The sequence below is a fragment of the Mustelus asterias genome, chromosome 9 (assembly GCF_964213995.1).
Source record: "Mustelus asterias chromosome 9, sMusAst1.hap1.1, whole genome shotgun sequence".
NCBI classification, from domain to species: domain Eukaryota; kingdom Metazoa; phylum Chordata; class Chondrichthyes; order Carcharhiniformes; family Triakidae; genus Mustelus; species Mustelus asterias.
In genome coordinates, this window is record NC_135809.1 from 130,651,315 (window position 1) to 130,679,249 (window position 27,935).

Genomic DNA, 27,935 nt, shown 5'->3' on the forward strand with positions numbered 1-27,935 from the left:
GGAGGAGGCAGATGGATCTCTGGTGGGGTTGTGGGGTGGCCGGGGGGGTCTGCTGCCACTCTGCGGGCGATTGGTGGGGGGGGCAGGGGTGGCGATTGGTCTGGGTAGCGTGTGGGTGGATGTGTCTGGGTAGTGGGGGGGTTATAAGGGGGGGCAGTGCTATGTCTGGGTAGCGGGGGGGTGGATAAGGGGGACAGCGATGTCTGTGGGCGCCATCGCTCCCGGGTCGCTTTCTCCGCTTTCTGCAGCCCCAGAGCAATCTGACACGGGCGCACTTTTTCAAATTTTTTTCTAACTGCGCATACGCAGTTCAGAGCTCCGATCGTTTCGGCCGTGCTAAGCCCCGCCCACAGCGCGAATTGGACTGGTGATTTTTTTTCCAGACTGAGTGCGTTTGGGGGCGCCTGAAAGCAGATTTCTAAGTCTGATCTGAATTACGCCCAGATTCAGCACTTAGAATGAAAATGGTAAAATCGGGCCCTATGTTGCTCACAGCCTTCAGTTGTTTCCTGACATGGTTTATAGGAGAATATTTTTATGTATAAATGTAAGAGTTTGGGTTTTTATGAATAGACGTAGTGTGCTTTTTGGCATTAGATTTTCTTCTGGTTTTTGTTGTGGTTTATAGTTTATGTGTTGACATTTTGGAGAGATTAAGAAATGTTATTGGTTTACAAAAAGCTGCTGGTTTCAGCTTTCATTCAGGTTCCACTCTTTAAGCAGGTGTAAGGAGTGCAGACAAAGAGGATAAATACCAGTGGGAATGTTGAGATTTTTTTTAATAGCCTCGGAGCTGAGCTGGCTTGCTGTGCTCATGGATATCTGTTTATACTAGTGTAACAATGAGGTTAATGTGGCAATGTAATAGATATTGTCTTATCATAGGACTTAAATCATTACACACTTTTTGGTTGGTTCCCATTCAATCTAGGCACCTTTTATGCATTCGCAGTTTTGTGTAGGCATCAGCAATCCTTATTTGTACTGTTTTTATGAACTTTTCTTGGGGTAGGAGGGGAAACAAAATGGCTACCTTCTTTGCCAAGATAACTTTACTTGCTTTAGGCTAGTAGAATTGTACAGCCTTACACATCTATTAAATCCCTTTGCTGAAACTGGAGGCAAGCTGAGACACATGCAGTCATCCAGCTCTGCAACAGCAGTTCTACTCAGTACATTTACTTACGAAAAGCAAAGTGAATTCTCTTATTTACTGTTCGTTGACCATTCAAAACTAATTCTAAGAAGGGTGAGTACTAATACCGTGAAATGGTGTACCATGCAAGTTCAACTGGCACACAGCTTTAAGTTCAAATGTTGGCTTATCTGGAAAGCCATGATCTGTATCAAAGTGTATACAAAAATGACTGAAATCTATTTATGCTGTACTAATAAGGCATATGCTATTGCAGCATGTTGCTTGTGAAAGCAGTGAGCTTTTGTTCCAAATAGAATTGTGGGACTTGAATTGATTAATAGCAAATGTGGGCGAGCCATATTTATTAAAGTTTATTTATTAGTGTCACAAGTAGGCTTACATTAACACTGCAATGAAAGTACTGTGAAAATCCCCTACAGTTTAAAATAAAATCAGGCTTCTTGAAGCTTTATTGTAAAGCACGACTTAAACATGTGACCACAGTGATATGAAGAAGTCTTATTTCTCACGTTAATTACCAGTTGGAAGGTTCAGATTTTATAAACTTGGCTGCCTCTTGTTATGGACAGGGGAGAGAGGCAAACTGAACTCCTTTGTTTTTCTTGCTCTCTGTCCGTAAGCAGAGGTGTTTAATTGATTAGATGGTAATTGATTAAATTAATTTGAAATAGATTGCGACATGTTTCCCCATACCCTGTTTGAGAAGTCAATTTTAAAGTGACTTGCAACAAACTCACTTTAGGGTTAAATCAGAAGTATTGTTTATTCATACTTTCAAACCTGAGGGATGGTCATCGCAACTATATACACGCACACAAGGAGTGAATAGGAAAGAGAAGAGTTTTATAACTAGGAATAATTTGGACCAAAAAACGCAAAGCTGGAATATTAATTCACATGAATGTTCAGAGTGTCAGAGTCCAGTGAGGGTTCCTTTACATTGGAGTTAAAGTTCAGGCGAGTTCAACTTGCTGAAGACAGGAGTTGGCAAACTCCTTCAAAGTCGGTGATGATGCAGGAAGCTTGTTGTCCAGAGACTTGGTCCATTGTACAGGCGATGGCAGGAATATTCCAGAGAACCAGACTTTGAGGAGGCTTAGACTTGAGCCAGGCTTTATTGTCAGCCTGGAGTCTTGCTTTGTTGTTGACAGGCTGAATGTTAACAACAAACTACCCTGGAAGCCTAGGAATGTAACATTAGGGGCCTGATTTTACCATTTTGAGTCCCAAGTGCCGAATCGGGGCGTCAAATAGATCCGAGCGTGGAATCCTCTTTCCAGCGCGCCCATACGCGTTTTGCAGGCTCCGGTCCAATTCGTGCTGTGGGTGGGGCTTAGTGCTGCCAGAACGATCAGAGCTCTGAACTGTGCATGCACAGTTCGAAAAAAAATCTGGAGCAGCGCGCCCGGACGGGGAGAAAAAAGCAGAGAGCGGCTCTCTGACCCAGATCATCTGGGGGGGTTGGGAGGAGGAGAGGAGGCGGGACCCAGATCACCCTCTGGAAGGTTGGGGGGGGAGTTGGTTGGGAGGAGGAGAGTGGGTGTGACGGGTCCATCTGGCTCACCAAGTCAGTTACAATACTGCGCTCAGCATCTACTGAACCATCTTGGATACAAAGGATAATGGCATGAGGGTTCTGCATGTAAGCCTTGCTTATGCTAAAAATTATATCCTTGGTGTCAGCAGCTATTCCTGATGTTACAGTACTGATAACACCAGGAACGTCGACCAGTACCATTCATTATCCTTTGTATCCAAGTTGGTTCAGTAGATGCTGAACGCATTATTGTAACTGACTTGGTGAACCAGATGGACCCACAAGGCAGAAGGACCATCTTTGTGTTGACCAAAGTGGATCTAGCTGAGGAACATACAGCTTATCTTGCTAACGGAAGGATGGTGGAGGGAAACCAGCGATCGAGGTAGGTTGAGAGTGTGCTCTGCCGAGGGGGGCCTGCCTCCCAGGGGGATCTGATCCGGGGGGGGGCGGGGTCTGCTGGGGTGGTTAGCGGGGGGGGGGTCCGTGAAGGATGGTCGAGGAGGATGGTGACTTCACAAGGGCAGAGAGGGCTTCGAAGATTCCCCTGCAGAATAGAAATCCGCTTCGGACTTTTATTCTGCAGGTCGCTAAAAACGCGGATTCGGAACAGGCCAGAAGACGGTAAAGTGGGATTTGGCAGTAGAGTTGGGCGCGCAGTTCATTAAGTCGATTTAAATGCATGCTCTGCTCGTAATCGGGTGCAGATCGTGGTATAGGCCTGACGCCCACCTTTACCGCGATTTCGTGCCCGTTTGGTTTTGGTAAAATCAGGCCCTAAAACGTTCCATGGGTCAAAGAATCTTGGGTCATGTGGTGTTGTCCATTGTTGAGTCAGTATCAGGTTAATAATCACTTTCTATCTGGAGGAGGGGGGGTGGAATTTCCGTCCTTGTTTTCGGAGGCCGGGGATGGTGGAGAGAGATGGAAAATCGAGCGGGAGTCCCAGAAAGGTGTTAACACTAGCAGTCCCCCCTCCCCCACTTGATTGTCCCCGCTGCCTGCCAGTGATGTAATGTGGTTGTGGTTCCTGCCATGCAATGACGGGAACCCTGTTATTCATTTACATATGACTACCGCGCCCCCCCCCCCCCCCCCCCTCCGTTGTAACATCCCCCCACACTGCAAAGTCTACCCCCCCCCCCCCCTTCCCCAAGTGGGCATGATGCCATGTCAGCAGGGTTTACAACAGGTTTTTATAAATGGGGAACTAGCAAACAGAACCTGTCGTATTGCTCCCCAGGGGATTGCCCCCCCGGCACTACACCTGACAACATAATTCCAGGCTGGAGAAGATGAACAGTCTGCTACTTCCCTGTTTCGTTGATAGTAATGGGTCCGTACAATGATAGTGTGAGATTCTACATAGATGAGGTTTGAGCTTCGTCCTGTAATTACTGTTGGAAGTTTCCAGAGCTGTAGCCAGTTTGCAGATCACATGACCTGCAGCAACAATGCTTTTTGGTCCCACAGTCAATTTTTAAATAAGTGATATGATCTGATTTAAACGGTTTACAATTTCTTTCATGTCTTATGGTCGTGACAGTACTTTAAGCACAAGTTTTTCTTATCCTTATAGTTTACAAATGTAAATGATCACAGCCACCTTAGTTTTCCAAAATAATTGTAATAAACCAGTTTACAATAACTTTGATCCTTAACTGCTGCAATGATGGTTATGCAAGTTTTTTTATATATTAACCACAGTCCAATTATTGCCATGAAAACTACAATAAGCCAGATTTAACATTAATTGTAAAGAACTGATCAGTTATTAATCCATTTTTATGGCCTGTTGGGTGTATGCATAAGGTGAACAGAGAACAATAAAACTAAATCTCTCTCCCCTTTTTTTCTTGGTAAATAAATGTAATTCCAGAGCAAGTGTTTCCATTAGATTTTGAACCAACCTCACTTTAAAAAAAAAATTATCTCCGCAGTTCCTTGAAGCATAATGAAATCAAAGAGATAAAAACAGACACGTTCCAGGGACTGGTCTCTCTGCATTTGCTGTGAGTACACAATTAGCATTTTCCCCAGTTATTTCGTTCATTTTGCCAAAGCCTGATCCAGACTTTCATCATTTGTGACAGGTTAAACATCTAAGTGGAGGTGTGAACAGTAAGCGTGGCTGTAGATTTCTACTGTGATGTCTTTACGTAGATCATTGTCTTTTTTGATTGAACTTTATTTTGTGCAGGTACCGAAGTCTTGTTTGAAATGCTGGACAGGAATGTTGTGTCTGAAAGAAGCTTTCTAATCGAGCAATGTTTGCAATGTGTACATAGGAAAATTATTTTGGCAGTGGAATCTCAAGAAAATTATATTTTGGGGTATTTAATAGTAATTATTGAACGTGACATGAGTACAATTGTAGGGGCAGTATATTTTATTTATTAGTGTCACAAGTAGGCTTACATTAACACTATGCAGTTTACATTACATTAACACTAACCATGCTGTAAACCTCAATGACATAACACTGCAATGAAGTTACTGCGAAAATCCCCTAGTCCCCACACTCCAGCACCTGTTTGGGTAGGCTGAGGGAGAATTTTGCATGGCCAATACACCTAAGCAGCATGTCTTTTGGATTGTGGGAGGAAACTGGAGCACCCGGAGGAAACCCACGCAGACACGGTGAGAATGTGCAAACTCCGCACAGTCAGTGATCCAAGCCGAGAATCGAACCCGGGTCCCTGGTGCTGTGAGGCAGCAGTGCTTACCATTATGCCACTGTACCATTCTGCTATGGGGAACATGCCATAATTGTCATTGACGTGTAAAAGTAATAACTTGCTGTTCGACTTAATGAGATCTGAATGCAAATCCGTTCCTCCTCTTGAAATAATACGCAAATTATCTTTTTCCCTTGTTTCTTTTACAGTGACCTAAGTAAAAACCAGATCTCTGTAATTCACAAGAACGCATTGATATCTTTGACTGAATTGACTAACTTGTAAGTAACTCAGATAATTTCAACCACTTAATTATGTTGATTTTTGCATCATGATCATTGGGTTATAATGTGGAATTTCATACTAGATGATTAATTTATGCAAGTTATATCTTTAATTTTGACCTTTTCTTCCCAACATGAGTTTGAACATCATTTCTAATTAATTTTTTTCATAATTAGCATCTAGTATGCAAAGCAACAAACATACTGTAATTTTAGCATTTTAAAATATTTTATGAAGTGGGATTTAGTTATTTGGGAGATTTTCTAGAGTAGCACACCATGCCAGGTTTATCAGTTAGAATGCGATAGTTCACATGTTTTCTTCTCTTTTCAGAGACTTGAGTTCAAATCAGTTGAGCTATTTCCCAACAGCTGGGCTAAAAGGTCTGAATCAACTTAAACTTTCTGGGAATGGTGACCTAAAGGAACTGTTGATAGCAGAGGACCTCCCAAAGCTCAGGTTTGCTGCTTGTATTCTCTGGTCACTTTTTAGATTTTTAAGTTTATCTTAATGTTACTACTATGTGCAAAACTGGAGTCAATTAGAATCAGGAGGAAAATACTCTGCTGGTTGAAGTCATAGCTAGTACAAAGGAAGATGGTTGCGGTGGTTGGAAGACAGTCATCTCAGGACAAAGCAGCCCACTTGATTGGCACCCTTCCCACAAACATTTACCCCCTCTATCACTGACAGTGGCAGCCGTGTGTACTATCTACAAGATGCACTGCAGGAACTTACCCAGGCTCCTTAAGCAGGACCTTCCAAACTCTCAACCGCTACCAGCTAGAAGAATAAAAGCAGCAGATGCATGTTAATGCTATCACCTGGAAGTTCCCCTCCAAGTGGCCTACAGTTACATACCTGTGGTTATACCTTACCTTGATTACTGCATTTAGTTCATGGTGCTGCACCTTGGGGGTTACGGGGAGATATTTTGTCCTTCAACAGAATTTTAAGAAGTTAAATTGTGACGAAAGTTGCATAGAAATGGCCTTTATTTTCTCGACTGTAGAAAACTAAGAGTGATTGAAGTGTTTACACTTATGCTTTATGCTGTCATGGACTGGTTAGGCTGAATGGTCTGTTTCTGTGTCGTTTATCCCATGTTATTAAAGTGCATGATGGAGAGAAACTGTTCCCTCTGGGGGAATGCCCCACCAGTGGACATACCGTTGAAATTAAAGCGGAATTCCTCAAGGGCAAGGGTGAGGCGAGGTCAGGAAGCACTTCTTCGTGCAAAAGTCTGTGGGAATCTAGAACATCGGGTGGCACAGTGGTTAGCACTGCTGCCTCACAGTGCCAGGGGCCTGGGTTCAATTCTCAGCTTGGGTCACTGTGTGGAGTTTTCACATTCTCCCTGTGTCTGTGTGGGTTTCCTCCGGGTGCTCCGGTTTCCTCCCACAGTCCAAAGATGTGCAGTTTAGATGGATTGGCCATGCTAAATTGCCCCTTACTGTTAGCGGGACTAGTTAGGGTAAATGCATTGGGATAGGGCCTGTGTGGGATTGTGGTCAGTGCAGACTCGATGGGCCGAATGGCCTCCTTCTGCACTGTAGGATTCTATGACCTCTTCCCCCTCCCACCCCTCTAAACCCATACCCCTGAAAATAGCTGCTGCAAGCTCAGTTGAAAATGTCAAAACTGAGGTTGGTAGATTTTAATTAGCTGAGGGCATGAAGAAATATGGAACAAAGGCAAGAAAATTGAGTTAAGCTGCAGATCAGCGTTACCTAATATCAATGGTGGATCAGACTCCAGGGGCCTGCTTCTGTTCCTATGTCTCTTCCAACATTCATGCAAATTTTTAAGTCTGGTCAACATCTTCATTTTGTTTTTATAAGTCTGAGAACAACAAAGTTTAAGTGTTAGTTTAATTTCCTTTTTCTGTGCGGTGACCACAATACCAGATTTTACGTTGCCATAATTTTGCCGTGCTGCAGGTTTTTCAGACATTCGGTGTTAAATCAGGATGCTGTGCCAGAAAGTAATAGGTTGTGAATTTGTGACCACGTTTTCACATGACTTTTGGTTTCAGCTGGATTACTTGTGATTTCAGATGATATAAAGTTTTGGGATGGGTAAACAGCGAAAGATTGTTTCTCAAGCAAAAACAGAAAATGCTGGAAAATCTCAGCAGGTCTGACACTCGCTCTGACGAAGGGTCATCCAGACTCGAAACATTGGCCCTCTCCACAGATGCTGTCAGACCTGCTGAGATTTTCCAGCATTTTCTGTTTTTGTTTGTATGTGTGAGAAAGATTGTTTCTGCTGTTTGAGAAATCAATAATAAGATAAGGAGGTTATTCATGAAGGCCCACCTTCTCAATCTTGCCCCTCATCTAAGGTATGGTGATCCTCAGGTTAAATCACCACCTATAACAGCCTATGGGCACCTGGGACTATGGCGGCTTCTCTTTTACCTAATAAGGAGATGTAGCCTGAGAATTGTCATGTGAGACATTTTTTTAAAATTGGAACAAAGGATATGCTTTATCAGAAATAGCAGTTCAGCCACACACTTTAATTTAGAAGGGAATTAATTAAGCGTTTGAAAAATAATATAAAAGGATACAGGGAAATAGGACTAAAGTAGTTAGCTCCAGCTGAAGACCTAGCACCAACATGGCAGGCCCAAATGTTCTCTAGCCCATGATTATATGTTAACTTGTGCTGCTTGTATTAACCACCTAGACAGTCACCAAGTGACATTGGCAAGTGCCCCTGAATTGGTTACTTGGTAATCTTGTGAGCACTGTTGTTTTTGTTACAGATTTCCTTTTGTCCCTTATTCCTGCATTGCTCCTGTACTATACCATGCGTGAAGTACAAAGTATGCAGTAGTTCAGTTAACATTTATTGTCTATGTCTGAGTTAACTTGAAATCTTTTATGTGCTTTATTGCAAAGGTTTGTTTTTAATGTTTGAATATCAAACTTCATGTCTAAATGTAGTTTGCAATTCAAAATTGGTTGCCTAATTGCAAGATCAGAACAACAAAATATCTTTATTAGTTGTTCCTGACAGATTAATGCCTTTGCACCAACGCACATTTGTCTTGCATTGTTCTACTGTCACAGCTAAAGTCACATGAATGATTATCAACTTAGTGTTTCTTTAAAAGAGAACATAACTGAATGGCTGAGTATCAGTGACCCATAGCATTCTTCCCTGCCTGATCAGTCTTACCTATAGTTCTTACCTATAATTCTTTGAGAATGTCATAGAAACCAACTTACCTAATCATAAGTATTGCCTAACAATTTAGAAGCGTAACAAGTGCTGTGCCTAAGTCTGGAGAAGTAATTGATTCTTAGGTACTGAATACTTGCTAGTTTTTGCACCCAGTATTAAAATACAAAAAATCAAGTTATTAAAATATGAAAATGTTTTGCATTGAAACAAGCTTGTACTGCTGTCTTCTTTACAGGACATTGATGGTTCCCTATGCCTATCAGTGCTGTGCGTTTAGTAACTCTGATGCTTATCAAGCTGTAAATACTGAAGGCCTCAAAAATCAGGAAGCAAGTATTCCTCCATCAGAGAAGAAGACTGGTAAGCTCGATTCACGAGTTTAAAGTTTAAAAAGTTTGTTTATTTTTGTCACAAGTAGCCTTACGTTAAGAATCATAGAATCCCGACAGTGCAGAAGGAGGCCATTCAGCCCATCGAGTCTGCACTGACCACAATCCCACCCAGGCCCTATCCCCATAACCCCACATATTTACCCTGCTAATCCCCCTGACCCTAGGGTCAATAGAGCATGGCCAATCAAGCTCACCCGCACATCTTAACACTGCAATGAAATTAAAGTGAAAAATCCCCTAGTCGCCACACTCGCTTGTCCGGGTACACTGAAGGAAACTTTAGCCAGGCCAGGCACCAATCAGCACGTCTTTAGGACTGTGGGAGGAAACTGGAGCACCCAGAGGAAACCCACACAGACACGGAGAGAACGTGTAGACTCCACACAGACAGTGACCCAAGCTGGGAATCGAGTCCGGGTCTCTGGCGCTATGAGGCAGTAGTGCTAACCACTGTGCTGCTGTGCCGCCACATCAAACATTTGCATAGCCTGCGTCTAAAAGGTAAATGACCAATTTCAGGTGATCATCAATGACAAAACAATAAGGGAATTTCACAGTAACTTCATTGCAGTGTTAATTTAAGCCTGACTTGTGACTGGTAAATAAACTTTAACTTTATATGGATACAAAGGAACTGACATGCTGCATTGCAAAAGCACTGCTAAGTAGCCACCCAGAAAATGTTGACTAGCTGAGGTGGTGAGGCACATTCCTCAGCTTTTCTGTTGACGGATTGTTGTCCTTAGAAAGCAATTTTTAAAGAGGGTCTAAAAATATGACCACAACTTACTTGATAAACTGATTAGATAGACTTTTAAAACCCTCTATTTTTTAAAGTTTCCAGTATTTTGTGTATTTTTTTAAATTACACATAAATTATCCACTGCTGTCATCATTATTGAAAGGATGGAGAGCCAAAGGTTCAGCTGCCTACCCTGTTTGTTGTGCTAAGGGTCAATTATATATCTTTCCCCTGTAAAGATTGCTGTACACTGTTCAATCTTATAACCTGGTCAAAATATATCTAACTTGAGTCAAATTTACTTGACCTTAATGTTAGGATTTCAAGTTATAATATTTTGGGATGCAACTTGAGTGATTGGAGACGTGGCACATAGTAAGTGTAGCATGCTTGGAATAAGTAGGTAACTTTGGATCTATGATTCCCAAAGCTTTCTACCATTGTGGGTGTTTTCCACCTCCTGTCTTGAGTCTACTGTAGACAGTTGATAGAAATTGATTGCCATGATTAGGCAACTACTCCATTGTATCATGACAAAATGGTATTCAAAAGTATGCCTGCAGATTTGTAATTTGGTGATTTTCACATGACTCTTTTTTAAAAAATATAACCATATTTAATTTTATTTCTCCAATCTTTTGTGATCTAGCTTTGGGTGTTTCTTGAAAATTTCTGAATGGGATTTTGCAATGTTTTGAACCAACTCCCGTCAGAATCCTGGATGAAAGTTATCAGAGCCCTAGGTTAAGCTTCTGAAACCTCTGCTATAAACACACGAGAAAATAAGAAATAGGAGCAGGAGTTGGCCATACAACTGCTTGAGCCTGATCCACCATTCACCCTGAACATGGCTGACCTTCAGCTAGCATGCTCAATTCTGCAAAATAAATGGTTTGCAATGAGTTTTCCTTCAGTGTTTGTGTGCAGTATTGAAGTGATGAGTCATCAAACTTTCTATGGTCTTTTCTTTAGGTCAAAGCGTCGATGATGAGATTAAGAATGAAGAAGCAAAGGTTCAGCCCATAGTGCACTGTACTCCATCTTCAGGTACTATTCACAAAATTCCACGTTCAAGCTACCTTGCATGTGTTGGTCGATGAATACTTACAAGAAAGTTTCCTAATGCTAATTTCCTCTTTCTGATTTCATTCTTTCTAAAGCTGATTTGTTTCTTAGGAGCCCTTTCTGCTCTTAGACTGAAATAGTTGAAGGGTGGCACAGTGGTTAGCACTGCTGCTTCATAGAGCCAGGAACCCAGCTTCAATTCTGGCCTTGGGTGATTGTGTGGAGTCTGCACTTTCTCCCCGTGTCCGTGTAGGTTTCCTCTGGGTGCTCCGGTTTCCTCCCACAGTCCAAAAGAAGTGCAGGTTAGGGGGATTAGCATTGGTAAATGCACTAAGTAAGGAAGGGGGTCCTGGGTGGGATGCTCTTTCGGAGAGTCGGTGCAGACTCGATGGGCCGGATGGCCCCTTCCTGCACTATAGGGATTTAATGGCTCTAAGGTCTGTGTGTCATAAGGAGCATTTTAAACTAGCTGTCTGGAAATGGACTCTCAAAGGGATATACTGAGAAGTAACCTAATACTGTTTCATTAATTCCTTCATCTCCAAAGGGTAGCAGGTGCAATTAGCTTAGTACAGCTTTATGCTGTTTACAGCGCAACACAATTGTTGTCACATACAAGTAATCATTTAATTAATTTAGTTCAACAAGGGAGTCTGGAGTCACTGAAGTCAGTTATGCTTCTATTCCCGCACTTGTTCAGATCAACTCGAGAGCAGCATCTGTAGAATCCCCACAGTGCAGAATTTGAGGTTGCCAACAAGAACAACACTTCTGTCAACCTAAACTGGAAAACACTGGTGTTCTGCAGAATAGTTCATGGATCCAAGAAGGAGCATTCATAATCGATGTATCAGACAAAACCCATTCAATTTTCCACATGATCATCTAAGGATGATCAATAGTACAGAGCTTTCAATTTGCTTGCTGTGCAGTCACCCTTTAATCCAACATTGGTGGATGAGCCTTCAGCTGCTTTGAGCTCACTCTTTGGATCTCCCTCTACCCCGATTTCTATCATCTCTTCACAATGTCCTTCTTTGTGACCAGGATTTCAGTTTCACCCCTCTATTTATGATGCATTTTGGGGCGCTTTAAAAAAAATATATAATTGCAAATTGTTGTCAATAAAATGGTAAATTTCCCATAAAGAGCAATGGTCGCTGGCGGCACTTAGATAGACAACCATTTTTAAAACATCAATAATGCATGAAGATGGGGGAGGGGCAAATAAATTAATATCAATTATTATCACTGATAATATCATCTGCTGTGCCGCATTAATTTTACTTGAGCCATTAAAATCCTTAGTTTTTTAAAAGTTCAGTTATTGCACAATTGAGCAGATAGGTTCAGCGCGTCTAAGCATAATGAAAGAATGCAGTACAGCAGCTCCACTGAAACAAATAGACAGTTCTGTAAGGCTGCTGAAAGGATAATTACCTGCCTGGAGCGAGCATAGTTTAATAGGTAACAAGCAGCAAAATCAACAGAAGGAACAGACTGGGCAAGCATCCCTATAGCTGTGTGATTGAGGGCATTTGGGGGAAGGTAACAACCTTCTCATCACCCATGTCATGTGAATATGAAACAAAAAGATTGTAGTGTCTCCATGAAAACAATCTGCTGATGCTTCAGAACAGAGCCTATTATATCTAGAAATTCATGCAAGTTTTTTTCTTAGATGGAGAGTAGTTTCTGCTTGAGAAGTATATGCGTCAACAAACCTACTTCAGTAAAGCGATTATCTTTTAGTAATGGGCTTGGTTTTGTCTCCACTAGGTGCATTCAAGCCATGCCAACATTTGCTGGGAAGCTGGATGATTCGTCTGACTGTGTGGTTCATCTTCCTCGTGGCGCTGATTTTCAATATTCTTGTGGTCGTAACAACGTTCGCATCATGTGCACCGTTGTCTTCTGCAAAGCTGTTTATCGGTCTGATTGCGGCAGCCAATCTCTTAATGGGAGTATATACTGGTACCCTGACTATTCTAGATTCTGTCTCTTGGGGAAATTTTGCTCGATTTGGTGCCTGGTGGGAGACGGGAAGCGGCTGCAAAGTTGCTGGATTCCTCGCCATGATCTCTTCTGAAGCATCCATTTTCTTCCTCACCTTGGCATCTTTTGAACGGACTCTGACCACCCGCGACCTAATCAAAAAAGGGAAAAGCCATCGGCTGGTGCACTTTCAGATAGCTGCTGCCTTTGCTGTCTTGGTTGCTGCAGTGATAGCTTGCCTTCCATGGTTTCATATTGGAGAATTTTCAGCATCTCCGCTCTGTTTGCCCTTCCCCACTGGTGAGTCTCCTTCCTTGGGTTATACAGTAACTCTGGTGTTGCTAAACTCAATAGCCTTCCTGCTAATGGCAGTTGTCTACACAAAGCTCTACTGCAACTTGGAAAAAGAGGATCTTGCAGAAAATTCTCAATCGAGTATGATTAAGCATGTTGCCTGGTTAATTTTCACCAACTGCATTTTCTTCTGTCCTGTTGCTTTTTTCTCGTTTGCACCTCTAATCAGTGCAATCTCCATCAGCCCTGAAATAATGAAGTCCGTAACACTAATCTTCCTTCCGCTGCCTGCTTGCCTGAACCCTGTCCTGTATGTTTTCTTCAATCCACGATTCAAAGACGACTGGAACATGTTGAAATGGCGCCCAAAACAAAAAGACAAGTCGGTCGCAGTTACAGTGAACGCTCAAAGCAGCTGTGTGACACCAGAGTTCTTCTATGACTGCGGAATGTATACCCACCTACAGGGTAATCTCTCTGTCTGTGACTGTTGTGAGTCGTTGTTACTGACAAAACCTTCAACATGCAAACACTTAGTGAAGTCACATAGCTGCCCAGCCTTGGCTGTGGTGCCTTGCCAGCGGCCCAACGGCTACTGGTCAGACTGTGGGACTCAGTCTGCTCATTCAGAATATGCTGACGAGGGAGACTCCTTTGTTTCGGATAGTTCCGACCAAGTACAGGCCTGTGGGAGGGCTTGCTTCTATCAAAGTCGGGGATTTCCTTTGGTTCACTATGCGTATAATATTCCAAGGATCAAAGACTAACTGCAGAAGATTTAATGCCAGGAAGGTACATGTATGAACACTAAGAAACAATCCAACTTTTCCTTGTGTGAACTTTTATTCTGGGAAGCACTTTTTCTTCAATCTGACAGTTGTCAAAAGAAAAGGGAATCACATTCAGCAAGTTTTTTTTTTGAGCCATCTGTTCTTGCAAAAAGAGAATTACCCAAACAGATTAATTGTGTGTGTGTGTGCGTGTATGCTATATAACTACAGAATCTTACAACGGTGTATGTAAACTTGTTGACAAGAAAGATTTATTTTTTAAAATAGCAACTATTTTTATGGTGCATTCTGCCTCATAGTCATCTAATTTTGCTGTGTTTTTGTCCTTTAAGTAGCTGTTTGCTTATATTTACAGTTAAATGTCATTTTCTGGAAAATTCACTGCCAGATTGTATTGCTGTTTCTTCACAGCATATTCCCTGCTGAGTAACTTAACACTTGCCTGCGCTGAAGAATAAACAGAAGCTCCACACACTTAGCATAAACAAATGTGAATACCAGATTTTGGATTCATCACTTGTAGTTCCTCAGGAGGGTAGGAGATGCCAAAAAAAATACTTCCAAAACTGACATTTCAGGAATGGGTTGTAGATACTGTGCATATGACACATTTTCAAATTTGTATTGTAAATTATTGGATTAAAATATAAAGGGGTATTCTTTTATGTACTCATTTTAAGTAATGGTAACTACCTCTTAAATAAAGTTGACCACCAAGTAGCTGTTTACCCGATTGTGGTCTATATACAGTACATGGTTTTAACAGTTCTTGTCTTGTAAATAATTTTGGATGTACATTATCACCATGTTATAAAAATAAAACAGAATCTTTGTAAATCAATATTAAAATGTAACTTTTTGTAGTTTTTACTGTGAAATGGATTATTAATATTGTAATTTTAAGCCAAAATATTCACAAGTAAAAATTTTAAAATTCTTTCGCCTTCAATTTTGTGTAATTTATGACCGCAAAAATAATTCAGAGATTAACTTCACTGTGGTTATATAGCCAATAACACAAAATTAGTTAATGCTGTAACAAAAGCCACATATTATCTAAAGAGGGCCAACATCTGCAATCACATAAAATTTAAGGGAATTTCCTATAAGACATTGATTCTTTTGACTGCTGGTGAAATTGAGGAGTTTGAACATGTCTTACAACTCGGCACTTATTTTAACTGTCAAAGCAGTCATTCTTTTTAAACACTACCTTCCGGAGTTTCTTGTTCTGCTGATTCCAACTACCCCAGGGTGCTTTAACCAGTAGAAGCATAAAACTGATGCTGACTAAGTGTGGCATGAGTGCCTGAAGTTCTGCCGACCTCCCCTCACTGTACAGGTGGTGCGCTGTTTTCACTTTCTGAGACCGTCTTCTGTATCATTTTTGGAAAGGTGGGGGTTTAATTTTACCTGCAGCTTGCCCAAGCACGGAGAGGATGTTGATTAAAGGACAGGAAAGAAAGAGATGTATAAATGGATACTGTTTGAATTAGAGAAGGTTTGGAAATGGCATATGGAAAGAATCAGCACTGGGTGACAAAATTCACTGCTTAAAGCTAGAGGCTTTGGATAATAGCAAAGTGGACTGTTGTAAAAGGACTTGGGGTGACACAATCTAACTGGCAGAGACCTGGCTGCGATATAAATGTGAGAGAATATAATTTGGAGGGAAACCTGTGGGGGGGAAACATGTTATGGAAGAAGGGAGAAGTCTGTGCGTCAAACGTGCATATTTCTCTAGAAGCACGTGTGTTGACAGGCAAAACCATTTCAAACAACAAAAAAAAACAGCCATCGGCATTTTGGGGTTTATATTTGGACATGCAATACAGGAATAAAGGAGCAAAATGACATCCCGGGTGATGCTAGGATTAGGAATTATAGTTATGTGGAGAGCTGAAGATATTGTCATTGGAGTGAAGAGAGCAAAGATGAAGTGCTATTTTGGGCTATATTTTGGAAAGCTGTTTGTCAAAAGTCCTAATTATGTGTCAAATAATGCACACATTCAGCCTATTTTACATTAATAAATTGCTTATAATTTGAGTTCAAGTTCAAGATTGCTTGTGGACCAATGCCATGTGATGGGGGGAGGGGGAATTTTCTGCATTTGTTAACTTTTATCTAACTACTCCCAACAAAATACTTGATTTAAAGACCAGTTTATTGTATCTACTTGATTAGGTATTGGAAACGGATGTTTTATATTGCTAAGTGGTGTATTGTTCCTAGAAGATATTTAACATTCTGCAGGGTGTCAAAATAATCCCATGACAAGTGTACACATAAGTCAAATCCTTGATTCGTTCATAACTAACTGGACCCACAAAACATTACAGTTGACAGTCAACCCTCAATGACTGTCTGTCTCTCTCCTGATGCATGCATTAGCAAATAAATTCCTTTTCGTTCTTTAAATATATGCTGTCTTTCACAGTCTATGTATTGGTTGAGTGAGGTTCAACGAATACAGGGCACCCCAAAGGGAACACCCTTCAGAAAATTCCTCTTGCAGTTGAATTAGTATCCATTGCACAGTACTACTTTTTTGCAGGATTTCTAGATATTCTTTCACTGAAGACTTAATCAAAACTTCTCACTTTGAATAAAGCTACATAAAGCTGTCCATGTGTAAAACCGGTTTAGGAACAGAAATGTAAATTTTGTCAAGAGATTTGTCTATGGTCGTATAATAGGACAGTAATTTTTTTATTCATTCGTGGGACATGGGTGTCGCTGGCTGGCCAGCATTTATTGCCCATCCCTAGTTGCCCTTGGAAGGCAGTTGAGAGTCAACCACGTTGCTGTGGCTCTGGAGTCACATGTAGGCCAGACCAGGTAAGGACGGCAGATTTCCTTCCCTAAAGGACATTAGTGAATCAGATGGGTTTTTCCGACAATGGTTTCATGGTCATCAGTAGATTCTTAATTCCAGAATTTTTTTTTATTGATTTCAAATTCCATCTGCCATGGCGGGATTTGAACCCAGGTCCCCAGAACATTAGCCGAGTTTCTGGATTAATAGTCTAGCGATAACAGCACTACGCCATTGCTTCCCCTTAAATGAACTGTTTCATCCTGAGTTTAAAAGGCAGGTAGTTTACCTCTGATGGGATCAATATTATTCAAGGAATAAGCAATTAGCCTTGAAACCTGCCTGTTATAATTTCAGCATCTGTCACTGAAGTAAACAGTTTCCTAACTACAATCTTGTTCTATAACAAAATCTTCTTTTAGGATTTAAGGTTTCATGCAACATTATAACTTCTCTTGCCTTGAGTCTAAATGTGTGTGGTGCTGTGCTGATTGGCATTAGACTGTAGAAGCTCTGGAGGATATAGATTATTAATCTTTGTCTATTGAATCAACATTGTAGTCTTTTAATTCACCTGTCAACTTTTCTCAAACTTTTTTCATTTTAATTTCGTGAATCTTCATTTTTAGCACAATAGTTTTGAACAAGTTCTATCAAATACCCTACCATTTTGCCGCACTTTACCAATTCCATCATCTCAACCACCCCTCCCATGCCATTCCCATCTGCTTTTGCCATCTCCATCTCATCAATCCTATTCCAACCGTCATGGACATAATCTGGTAAAGCAGGGTAATTTTGTTATTGGACTCCTCTTACCTGCCATGGCTTATGTTCTCCCGCAATCCCACCTCCAGTGCCGCCACCATCCATTGGCAGCCACACGTGCTTCACACACTTTATTCCTCCACGTGCTCAATGTGCCTCCCGTATACACCAAGCACCACCCACCAAATTAACCTATCGCTCCTTAAGCTAACCAATCTAAACCGTCCACTGAGACAAAAACCAAGTAAGTATTATTGAAACTCCCAAACATCTGAATCCTGGGGGTGACAACAGAACAAAACTGCTTGTGGATTAAAAGCATTTGTAAAACTTTTATTGGTTGGCAGGGCTTTGGAAAGTATTTTGAGCTGCACGGTAACAGATAGTATTTTTTGTGAGTCTGTTCCCTCAGCTGATGAGATCTGAAAAGACACTCAAACTAACTCTAGGATTGGAGATTTGTTTTATTTTTATTCCAAAGAAGTGGATTTAACAAGTTGCAATATGGCAAAGGTGGATGGATTCCAGAACATTGGGAATCTTGGTTATGTTAATATAAACGAGTGTGCTGCACATTGCCAGATTGTGCTGTTATTTCCTGGCAATTGGTTTGGTTTTGTGGTACTTATTTTAAATGCAATAGACACAACGTCATTTTCTTTTTACAAAGGTAGAGAAAAGAATCTATTGCAATCTTTCAGATATCTCTTCAGTATTTTTTTTGGCAGGAATCATAAAACCATAGTACTCCCAAGTAAAAATGACCCTTCGAATATAATTACATTTAGGGCAAATTTCTAAAGGATTCACTGTTTGCTTCAGAATGAACCAGATTACAGAGACAGCGAGGATAATGTTTTGCTGCATCACAAAGAAGGCATGAAAGTACACTTGTCCTAACACAATTCACAAAACAAACTCACTTGATGAGAAGCAGACACAGCTTAAAAATATGGATATCAAATTTTTCTGAAAAATTCAATTTTTGAATTGAATTAGGGGAATTAGATCTAGGGGAATTTCACAGTAACTTCATTGCAATGTTAATGTAAGCCTTACTTGTGACTAATAAATAAACTTTAGACTTTACTTTATAATATGATTTCAAATTACCAAGTTACAAGAGACGTCAGTGCACTCAAAATCCTAAACAAAAGCATTTGAATTTAGCATGTAGGTTTCCTAAATTGGCGTCATATACACGTGATTAAAGAAAACATACTTGTATTGGTGTAGCATTTTATCACACTATCAATGTCTTACAGGAGTTTTTATTCGCTCATGTGATGTTGTTTGCGCAGCCAGCATTTATTGCTGAACCACAATTGGTGAGCTGTCTTCTTGAACTGCTGTAATCCACATGATGTAGGCTCACCCTCAGTGCTGTTAGGAAGGGAGTTCCAGGTTTCTAACTCAGCAACAGTGAAAGCAAGACAATGTGGTTCCTGGTAAGGATGGTAAGTGACTTGGGGAACTAGCAGGTGGTAGTGTTCCTGTTGCATGTGCTGCCCTTGTCCTAGGTGGTAGAGGTTGTGAGTTTGGAAGGTGCTGTCGAAGGAGCCTTGGTGAGTTGCTGTAGTGCAGCCTCTAGTAGATGCTACTGTGTGCCAATGGTGGAGAGGATGAATGTTTAATATGACGGACTGTATGCCAATCAAACAAACTGCTTTGTCCTGAATGGTGTTGAGCTCCTTGAGTGTTGTTGGAGCTGCACTCATCCAGGCAAGTGGAGAGTATTCCATCGCACTCCTGACTTGTGCCTCGTCAATGGTGGACAAATCAGGAGGTGAGTTACCCACTGCAGAATGCCCAGCCTCTGATCTCTTGTCACAGTATTTCTATGGCTGGTCAGTGGTAAGCCCCAGGATGTTGACGGGGAGGGGGTAGTTCAGCAATGCAAATGTTATTGAATGTCAATTATTAATCTTTAGAATTCTCTACTTCAGAAATCAGTGGAGATTGGGTCATTGAATATATTCAGGGCTGCGTTGGAAAAGGTTTGCCATAAGGGAATCAATCAAGGGTTATGGACTCTGAAAAAAAATGAAGTGAAAGCCATGACTTTATTGATTGGTGGGGCAGGCTCCAGAAGCCCAATGGCCTATTCCTGCTCCGATTTATGTCCTTATTTACTATTTTTTTAAAACGGGAAAGCTTTTCTAGTATCTTGGTGTTATGATCGCTGTGCAGTAATTGTAAACCAAAATAATCAAATTTACTTAATGGCCCTCAAATGAAGTTAGCAACAAAGTTCCATTTTTACTTGGATTTTGTTTCATGTTAATTAAACATGATTTAACAGGCAAATTACAGCCAGTACAAACTATAAATTACACAAGAAGCAGTTATAACAAAGACATATCTCACAATATTCCAAGCATTTTTATCACTCCCCACTCAAATGTGGTACCACATGCAGCCTCTGCTTTTCCAACTCTATCCAGAATGTAGGATCTCTCACTTTGCTCACTCGATGGGTTTGGTCCTCAAGTCACCTGCAATGATAGCTCCACCTCATTGGAGTCTCTGGGAGATAAACAACACCCAAACAGCACACTTCTAGCTTGGCCCACAACGGTCTTGAATGCACGAGATTTGCCAGTGGCTCCTTTATCTGCCTCCTTTAATAAAACAGTCTGGGTTGACTGGCAAAACTGAAGCATAGTTGTAGAATTGCCCAATTCACAATCTTTCTTCTAATCCTGTCTTCAGCTTTCTGTCCTGTTTAACTGTATGACACAAATGCACTTTGTAAATGTGCTTTCTCTGTTCTTCCCTCTGCTGCAGCTCATCTTTGTTCTTTACAGCAGTACAGTACCTACCAGCCACATGGCTTTCACATGTTAACTTCTGATTGGTACAGCTTCCAAGTTCGGGTGCCAAGTCACAAGAAAATTACATGTGATCCCTATACAATTGATGCATAAACATTTTTAACAATTATAGATTCCACGGACATTTTAAAGAAGTTCCAAATGTTCCTGTTTTTGGGTCAAAGAAAACAAGGTTATAAAACATTATGAAAATAAGAAATGTCAGCTCATTATTTTGTTTCCTGTGGGGCCTTGCTGCATTGGGGTATTAGAAATCATAGAAACCCTACAGTGCAGAAGGAGGCCATTCGGCCCATCGAGTCTGCACCGACCACAATCCCACCCTGGCCCTACCTCCACATATTTTACCTACTAATCCCTCTAACCTACGCATCCCAGGACTCTAAGGGGCAATTTTGTTTTTAACCTGGCCAATCAACCTAACCCGCACATCTTTGGACTGTGGGAGGAAACCGGAGCACCCAGAGGAAACCCACGCAGACACGAGGAGAATGTGCAAACTCCACACAGACAGTGACCCGAGCCGGGAATCGAACCCGGGACCCTGGAGCTGTGAAGCAGCAGTGCTAACCGCTGTGCTACCGTGCCGTACTGCTATAATTGGGATTATAGCAGTAACTACATTTGGAAGTACTTAGGCTGTGGAAAAAAAAAACTAAGATATGTATGTTATTTTCTTAGTAAAAGAGTGGTGACAGTACTTGAAGTGTCCAACTTTTCGAAGGCAGTAACAGATGTGATTCAGATGCTCTGGACAGTTTTTCAGGAGTTGGAGGATGGTGGCTGAAAGAGTTGCTGTTGATAATGGGACTAAGTGCAGAGAACATGCTGCTGTATGGTGTCTGAATAGCAGATGAAACAATCATAAAGCTGAACATAGATTCATAGTGCAGTACAGCACGGAAACAGGCCCTTAGGGGGCCGATCCATGCCAACCCTGCTGCCCTCCCAGCTAGTCCCAATTGCCCACGTTTGGCCCATATCCCTCTCATCTTTTTCCATCCGTGTACTTATCCAAATTCCTTTTAAATGCTGCTATTGAACCTGCCTCAACCACTTTCTCTAGCAGCTCATTCCATATCCACACCACCTTCTGCATGAAGAAGTTGACGCTCAGGTCCCTTTTAAATCTTTCCCCACTCACCTTAAACCTATGCCCTCTAGTTTTCAATTCCCCTACCCTGGGAAAAAAACTATGTGCGTTCACCCTATCTATGCCCTTCATGATTTTATACACTTCAATAAGGTCACCCCCTCATTCTCCTATATTTCGAGGAATAAAGTCCTAGCCTGGCCAACCTCTCCCTATAACTCAGGCCCACTAGTCCTGGCAACATCCTTGTAAATCTTCTCTGCACTCTTTCCAGTTTAACAATGTCTTTCCTACAACAGGGTGACCAAAACTGTACACAATACTCCAAGTGAAGCCTCATCAACAACTCATACAACTGTAACATAACTTCCCAACTCCCTTACTCAATGCCCCGACTGATGAAGCGCAGTGTGCTACACACCTCCTTCACCATCCTGTCTACCTGTGACAACGCTTTCAATGAACTATGTACTTGTACTCCTAGGTCCCTCTGTTCCTCATCATGCCTCAGGGACCTACCATTCACTGTGTAAGTCCTATCCTGGTTTGACTTTCCAAAATGCGAAACCTCACATGGGGTAAGGTGTGGCCATAACCTTGGGTTTATGGCCACATCTTATTTCTTGGGTCATAGCAAGGCCATGATCCTTAATGAGCATTGGGGTGATTAATGTAAGTGAAAGCGTGTACCACTGCATTTAGGATTTCTTGCAGTTTGTGGAGAGAAAGACAGGCAGTAACAACAACAACTTGCATTTATATTTCACCTTCAATGTAGAAAAATGTCCCAAGGCATTTGACAACAGATGCAAAGGAAAAAAAAGCAAGATGTTGTGCCAGAGAAGGAGTATTAGGAAGGGCGAAATAAAGTTTGATCAAAGTAGTAGGGTTTAAGAAAGATCTGAAAAGGACATAAGATGTTCAGCCAGGAACCTCCAGCGCATGATTTCCAAACTGAATGCAAAGCTGCCAATCATGAGGATCAAAGTAGTGATTGTTCTAAGCCCTAAGATTGGCAAAGCATGGATATCAGATTGCAGTCGGAGAGTGGAGAATGGCAAAGGATAACGGTCTTGGCGGCTGATCAGATGCGAGGGAAGAAGCAGAGTTCGGATTGAACAGTGAACAAAGATCCCACTCCCTGGGGCATAATCTGAGGGCTGTTTTGCTGATATTTAGCTGGAGGAAATGTTACCCGGTCCAGGTATCGAAGTTGGGGAGAGAGGGAGAGTGGCACTAGTCTTTCAGATCAATACAACAGTGATGGGCACAGAGTTGAGCATCATTGGTTATACACGTGGAACATGAGTGCCACCATTCTGACTGTCGAATGTCCATTTTGCACTCCATGCCACAACTGCTGAATCATATCTATTATTTAGTGCGCTGATGTTTTTGAAAATTAATCAATCGAATCTGCCAATGGGCATAATGCCAGTGCTTTCTGATGTAATTGCCTCACTGAGAATTTTTAATATAATTATGGTAGCTCTATTAATTCACCTTGACAGTTCCAAACGTGTAAAAGCATGAAAATATATTATAAAACCTTGATCTGCTTCTACCTCGTACTTCAAGCAACCGCCTGTCCTATTTTATGGCTTTGGAATGAAACTTCATGGAAATGAAAGATTTATCTGAATTACGGTGGTGCATCTTTGGATGATGCATTTGAAGACATTAATATGTTAAACATGTGTGTGTAGCGTGCGTGTGCGTAGCGTGATTATTACGGTTATCATCATGTCCTTTTACCAAAAGGAGCCCAGTGAATGATGCAACTTGTAGATTTGAATAAACACTTTTGTATTTTAATTTTTCAACCTTGCTGCCTCCTTTCTCCAGCACTCACCTCCACCTCCATTACCATGTCTCGTTATTGTAATTTGAAAATAGCCGCAACCTTAATAGAAACATTGAGAAAGAATACCTAACCAGTTTTATTGACAAAAATCGTACTACTGAAAGATTTTCTTTGTGTAAACAATTCTGAATTTGTGGATTTATTTTACTAAGTGCACATCTTGTGTAGAAAGTTATACTAAGCTTAAAATATACAGCGTGAAAAAAAATCTACATTTCAGACACTTTAAGTGTCTGAATTTAAACTTTTGTTCCTTTCTCCCCATGCCATGTCGTCCATATAACCTAGTCTCATACTTATGCTCAAATTAATCTAAAATTGACTGCAAAAGTACTGATGATATGAGCGGGTGGCACAGGGGCACTGTGGTTAGCACTGCTGCCTCACAGCACCAGGGACCCGGGTTTGATTCTGGCCTTGGGTGACTGTCTGTGCGGAGTCTGCACGTTCTCTCCGTGTCTGTGTGGGTTTCCTCCGGGTGCTCCGGTTTCCTCCCATAGTCCAAAGATGTGCAGGTTAGGTTGAATGGCTGCGCTAAATTGCCCCTTAATGTCCCAAGATGTGTAGGTTAGGTGGATTAGTGGAGTAGATATGTGGGATAGGGCCTGGGTAAGATACTCTGTCAGAGAGTCAGTACAGACTCAATGGGCCGATTGGCCTTCTGCACTGTAGGGATTCTATGATATGTTTTTATTTCTCTCTGCCATTTAAGAAATTGTTGACTGGGGCAGATTGTTCTGTAGCACTCGCATAGGAGTTCATTCATGGACAAAAATGGAAAAAGTCTGTTTTCTTTAAAACTTGCTTTAATTGGTGTGGTTAATAAGTTAATTGTCTTTTTGATTTGTAGGACCCGAATTTGGATTCAATCTAAAGCAATGAAATTGAAGCTTTCCCTCTGCTAACAGTAATACGAATGTGTGACAATAGCTTTGTCAGGCTGAGTAATTTCTTGTGGATATGGGTTCATCACATCTTTTGTGATGTTGGCATTGCTGGCTGGGCCAGCATTTATTGCCCATCCCTAATTTCCCTTGAGAAGGTGATGGTGAGCTGCCACATTGAACTGGTGTAGTGTAGGTACATCCACTGTGCTGTCAGGGAAGGTCAAGGTCAGTGAATGCATTGTCACATGACATCTACCTGCGAGTCCACCAGCCCCTCGCTACTAAATGCACCATCATTCAGCCAGCACCAATCCTCTGGCACTCGGGACTTGTGCATAATATCTAGCTCCTCCACCTTCCCCTCACACACCTACCAACTGCTGACCTCACCTCCATGTCTACACAGGCCTCCAGTTATTTGGCTGCAGCAGGCATATCATCCAAATGCATTGCATCACCGACACTCTTGCCCCCTTTCTTGCAGGACAAGGTGACAAAGGGTCATCCAGACTCTCAATGTTGGCTCTTTTCTCTCTCCACAGATGCTGTCAGAGCTGCTGAGATTTTCCAGAATTTTCTGTTTTTGTTTCATTGGTGATGTGAAGATCCCTCAACTCCAAATATGCAAAGCCACAACACGGGATTTGTATTGGCCCAACCCATTAACTTATTTGGGAGTGGGCTTTGCACTTGTGTAAGTCACATGGTTAAAGCAACCATGTTTATACTTTTAAAAGTTATAGCAGAAGCTGTTCAGATCTCAGAAACCCCACGAGAGGTTCCATGTGAAAGATCAGCTGAAAAGATATGGAACCAACTGAGAGACAATGCAGGCAAGATATAACAACTATACCTTGAAAAGGAGATAGAAGGAATCTACCCCCAATCCCTGCCCCACTGGTGCACTAGTATCAACACAAATGGATTCACATCTGGCGTATTGCATACAGTATTGGACTCCTTATTTAAAGAAGATGCAAATATGTTAGAACTAATACCTGGAATGGGAGAGTTGTCTTAGGAAAGGTTGAAGAAGTTAGGCCTGTATCCACCAGAGTTTAGAAGGGTAAGAGGTGACTTGATCGAAACCTTTAAGACCTTGAGGGGTATTGACAGGTTGGATGTGGAGAGGATGTTTCTCCTTGTGGGAGAATCTAGAACTAGGAGGTCACTGGGGCGGCATGGTGGCACAGTGGTTAGCACGGCTGCCTCACAGTGCCAGGGACCCGGGTTCGATTCCTGGCTTGGGTCACTGTCTGTGCGGAGCCTACACATTCTCCCCATATCTGCATGGGTTTCCTCCGGGTGCTCCGGTTTCCTCCCACATTCTGAAAGACGTGCTGATTAGGTGCATTGACCTGAACTGGCACCGAAGCGTGGCGACTAGGGGAATTTCAAAGTGTTAAGGTAAGCCTTACTTGTGACTAATTAATAAACTTTTCTTTACTGTTTAAAAATAAGGGGTTGCCTATTTAAGACAGAGATGAGGGGAATTCTTTTTTCTGAGGGTTGAGAGTCTCTGAAACTCTTTTCTTCAAATGGTAATGGAAGCAGAGTCTTTAAACATAAAAACATAGAAGATAGGAGGAGGCCATTCAGCCCTTCGAGCCTGCTCTGCCAATCATCACGATCATGGCTGATCATCCAACTCAATAGCCTAATCCTGCTTTCTCCCCATAACCTTTGATCCCATTCACCCCAAGTGCTATATCCAGCCGCCTCTTGAATACATTCAATGTTTTGGCATCAACTACTTCCTGTGGTAATGAATTCCACAGGCTCACCACTCATTGGGTGAAGAAATGTCTCCTCACCTCCGTCCTAAATGGTCAACCCTGAATCCTCAGACTGTGACCCCTGGTTCTGGACTCCCCCACCATTGGGAACATCCTCCCTGCATCTACCCTGTCTAGTCCTGTTAGAATTTTATAAGTCTCTGAGTTCCCCCGTCATTTGTCTGAACTCCAGCGAAAACAAAGAAAAAATATTCTGAAGGCAGAGCGAGATAGATTCTTGATTAAGAAGAGGGTAAAAGGTTATTGGTGGTCGGCAGGAATGTTATCAGCTAACTTGAGTGGTGGAGCCGGCTGAAGGGGCAGAGTGCCCTGCTCCTCCCAACACGTATGTTCGCATGGATGTAGTTGCGTATTTTGCTTAGCTTGGCACAAATTTCCAAGCAGGGCCATGAAATCAGATTTGTATCCATTACTCGGATGCTAAGTATTCAAACTAATTCTCATTCCCCCCCTCCCATGCAGTGTTTCTAAATGATTAAATAATGAGTACAATCTCCCCAGAGCCAGCCATCATTCACTTTGTGAAGCTCCCTCCCTTACTGTGCACCAACTCTTACAGTCAAAGCTGACCGCTGTCTGTTTGCTCATAGCTCCTGCGGTTATGACAATTTAATGCTGGATTATGACTAGGGGATGGGTGCAGTTTCCTATTACGCTTTCTTGATTTCCATCGAAAATACTCTCAGCTAAAACATCTGAATACACTTTAAGGTGACATTTATTGTGATGAAAACCTTATTCTAATTTTAAAGTTATTTTGCAATGTTTTGAGTACGTTTTCCTTTTCTATCTCTGTGTGACTGGATTAAAAAGTACATCTTTGTGATGTTTTCCTATGTTCACATTTTGCATTCTTTCCCATCAGTACATTTTTAATTTTCTAATTTGGGATGACGTTGCTTGAAATAAATAATCTACTTTCACTTTCCTAACGCACATCGCAGAGAAACTGGCTGGAGCTAATGAAATGGTTGGGTGACCTTCCAGAAAGCTTATGCCTCAGTGTGATCCTAGGGATAATAGAATCCCGACTGTGCAGAAGGAGGCCATTCAGCCCATCAGATCTGCACCGACTCTCCGACAGAGCATCCCACCCAGGCCCTATCCTCATAACTCCATGTATTTACCCTACTACTCCCCCTAACCTGCATATCCTGGGACACCAAGAGGCAATTTAGCATAGCCAATCCACCTAACCTACACATCTTTTAAAGCTTTAAACTTTATTTATTAGTGTCATAAGTAGGCTTACATTAACACAGCAATGAAGTTACTGTGAAAATCCCCTAGTCGCCATTCCGGCGCCTGTTCGGGTACACTGAGGGGGAATTTAGAACAGCCAATGCACCTAACCAGCATATCTTTTGGACTGTGGGAGGAAACCCACGCAGACACAGGGAGAATGTGCAGACTCTGCACAAACAGTGACCCAAGCCGGGAATCGAACCTAGGTCCCTGGCGCTGTGAGGCAGCAATGCTAACCACTGTGCCACCGTGCCATGCCGAAGTGCACACATAGAGCTACGTGGGGTGACATCGCTTAGTATAAAGTCAGATTTTTCCAGCCTCTGTTGCCAAGGGAAAGTTGGCATAAAATATTATGCTGACTGATGCCAGTAATCTACTGGATTTGAGGTGGGATTTGACAGGTTAGCAGCTGCCTGTTGAACCAGGTAGAGGTTGGGTCAGCTGGGAGCTGGCTGCTTCATAGAGTTGGGTCGGGCCTGGAGCTGGCTGCTTCAAGG

The 27,935-nt window shown here is 41.9% G+C and overlaps 1 protein-coding gene across 1 annotated transcript in view; it reads left to right on the forward strand.

Annotated features, from left to right (window-relative positions):
• Window positions 1-15,067, forward strand: part of lgr4 (leucine-rich repeat containing G protein-coupled receptor 4) — a 132,410-nt gene extending 117,343 nt beyond the window's left edge. The window contains exons 12-17 of the mRNA XM_078221025.1: window positions 4,637-4,708; window positions 5,584-5,655; window positions 5,993-6,118; window positions 9,087-9,211; window positions 10,958-11,032; window positions 12,830-15,067. Coding sequence (XP_078077151.1) covers window positions 4,637-4,708; window positions 5,584-5,655; window positions 5,993-6,118; window positions 9,087-9,211; window positions 10,958-11,032; window positions 12,830-14,106 — 1,747 coding nt within the window. The 3' untranslated portion in view covers window positions 14,107-15,067. The remainder of the gene's footprint in view (window positions 1-4,636; window positions 4,709-5,583; window positions 5,656-5,992; window positions 6,119-9,086; window positions 9,212-10,957; window positions 11,033-12,829) is intronic.
• The last annotated feature ends 12,868 nt before the right edge of the window (window positions 15,068-27,935 follow it).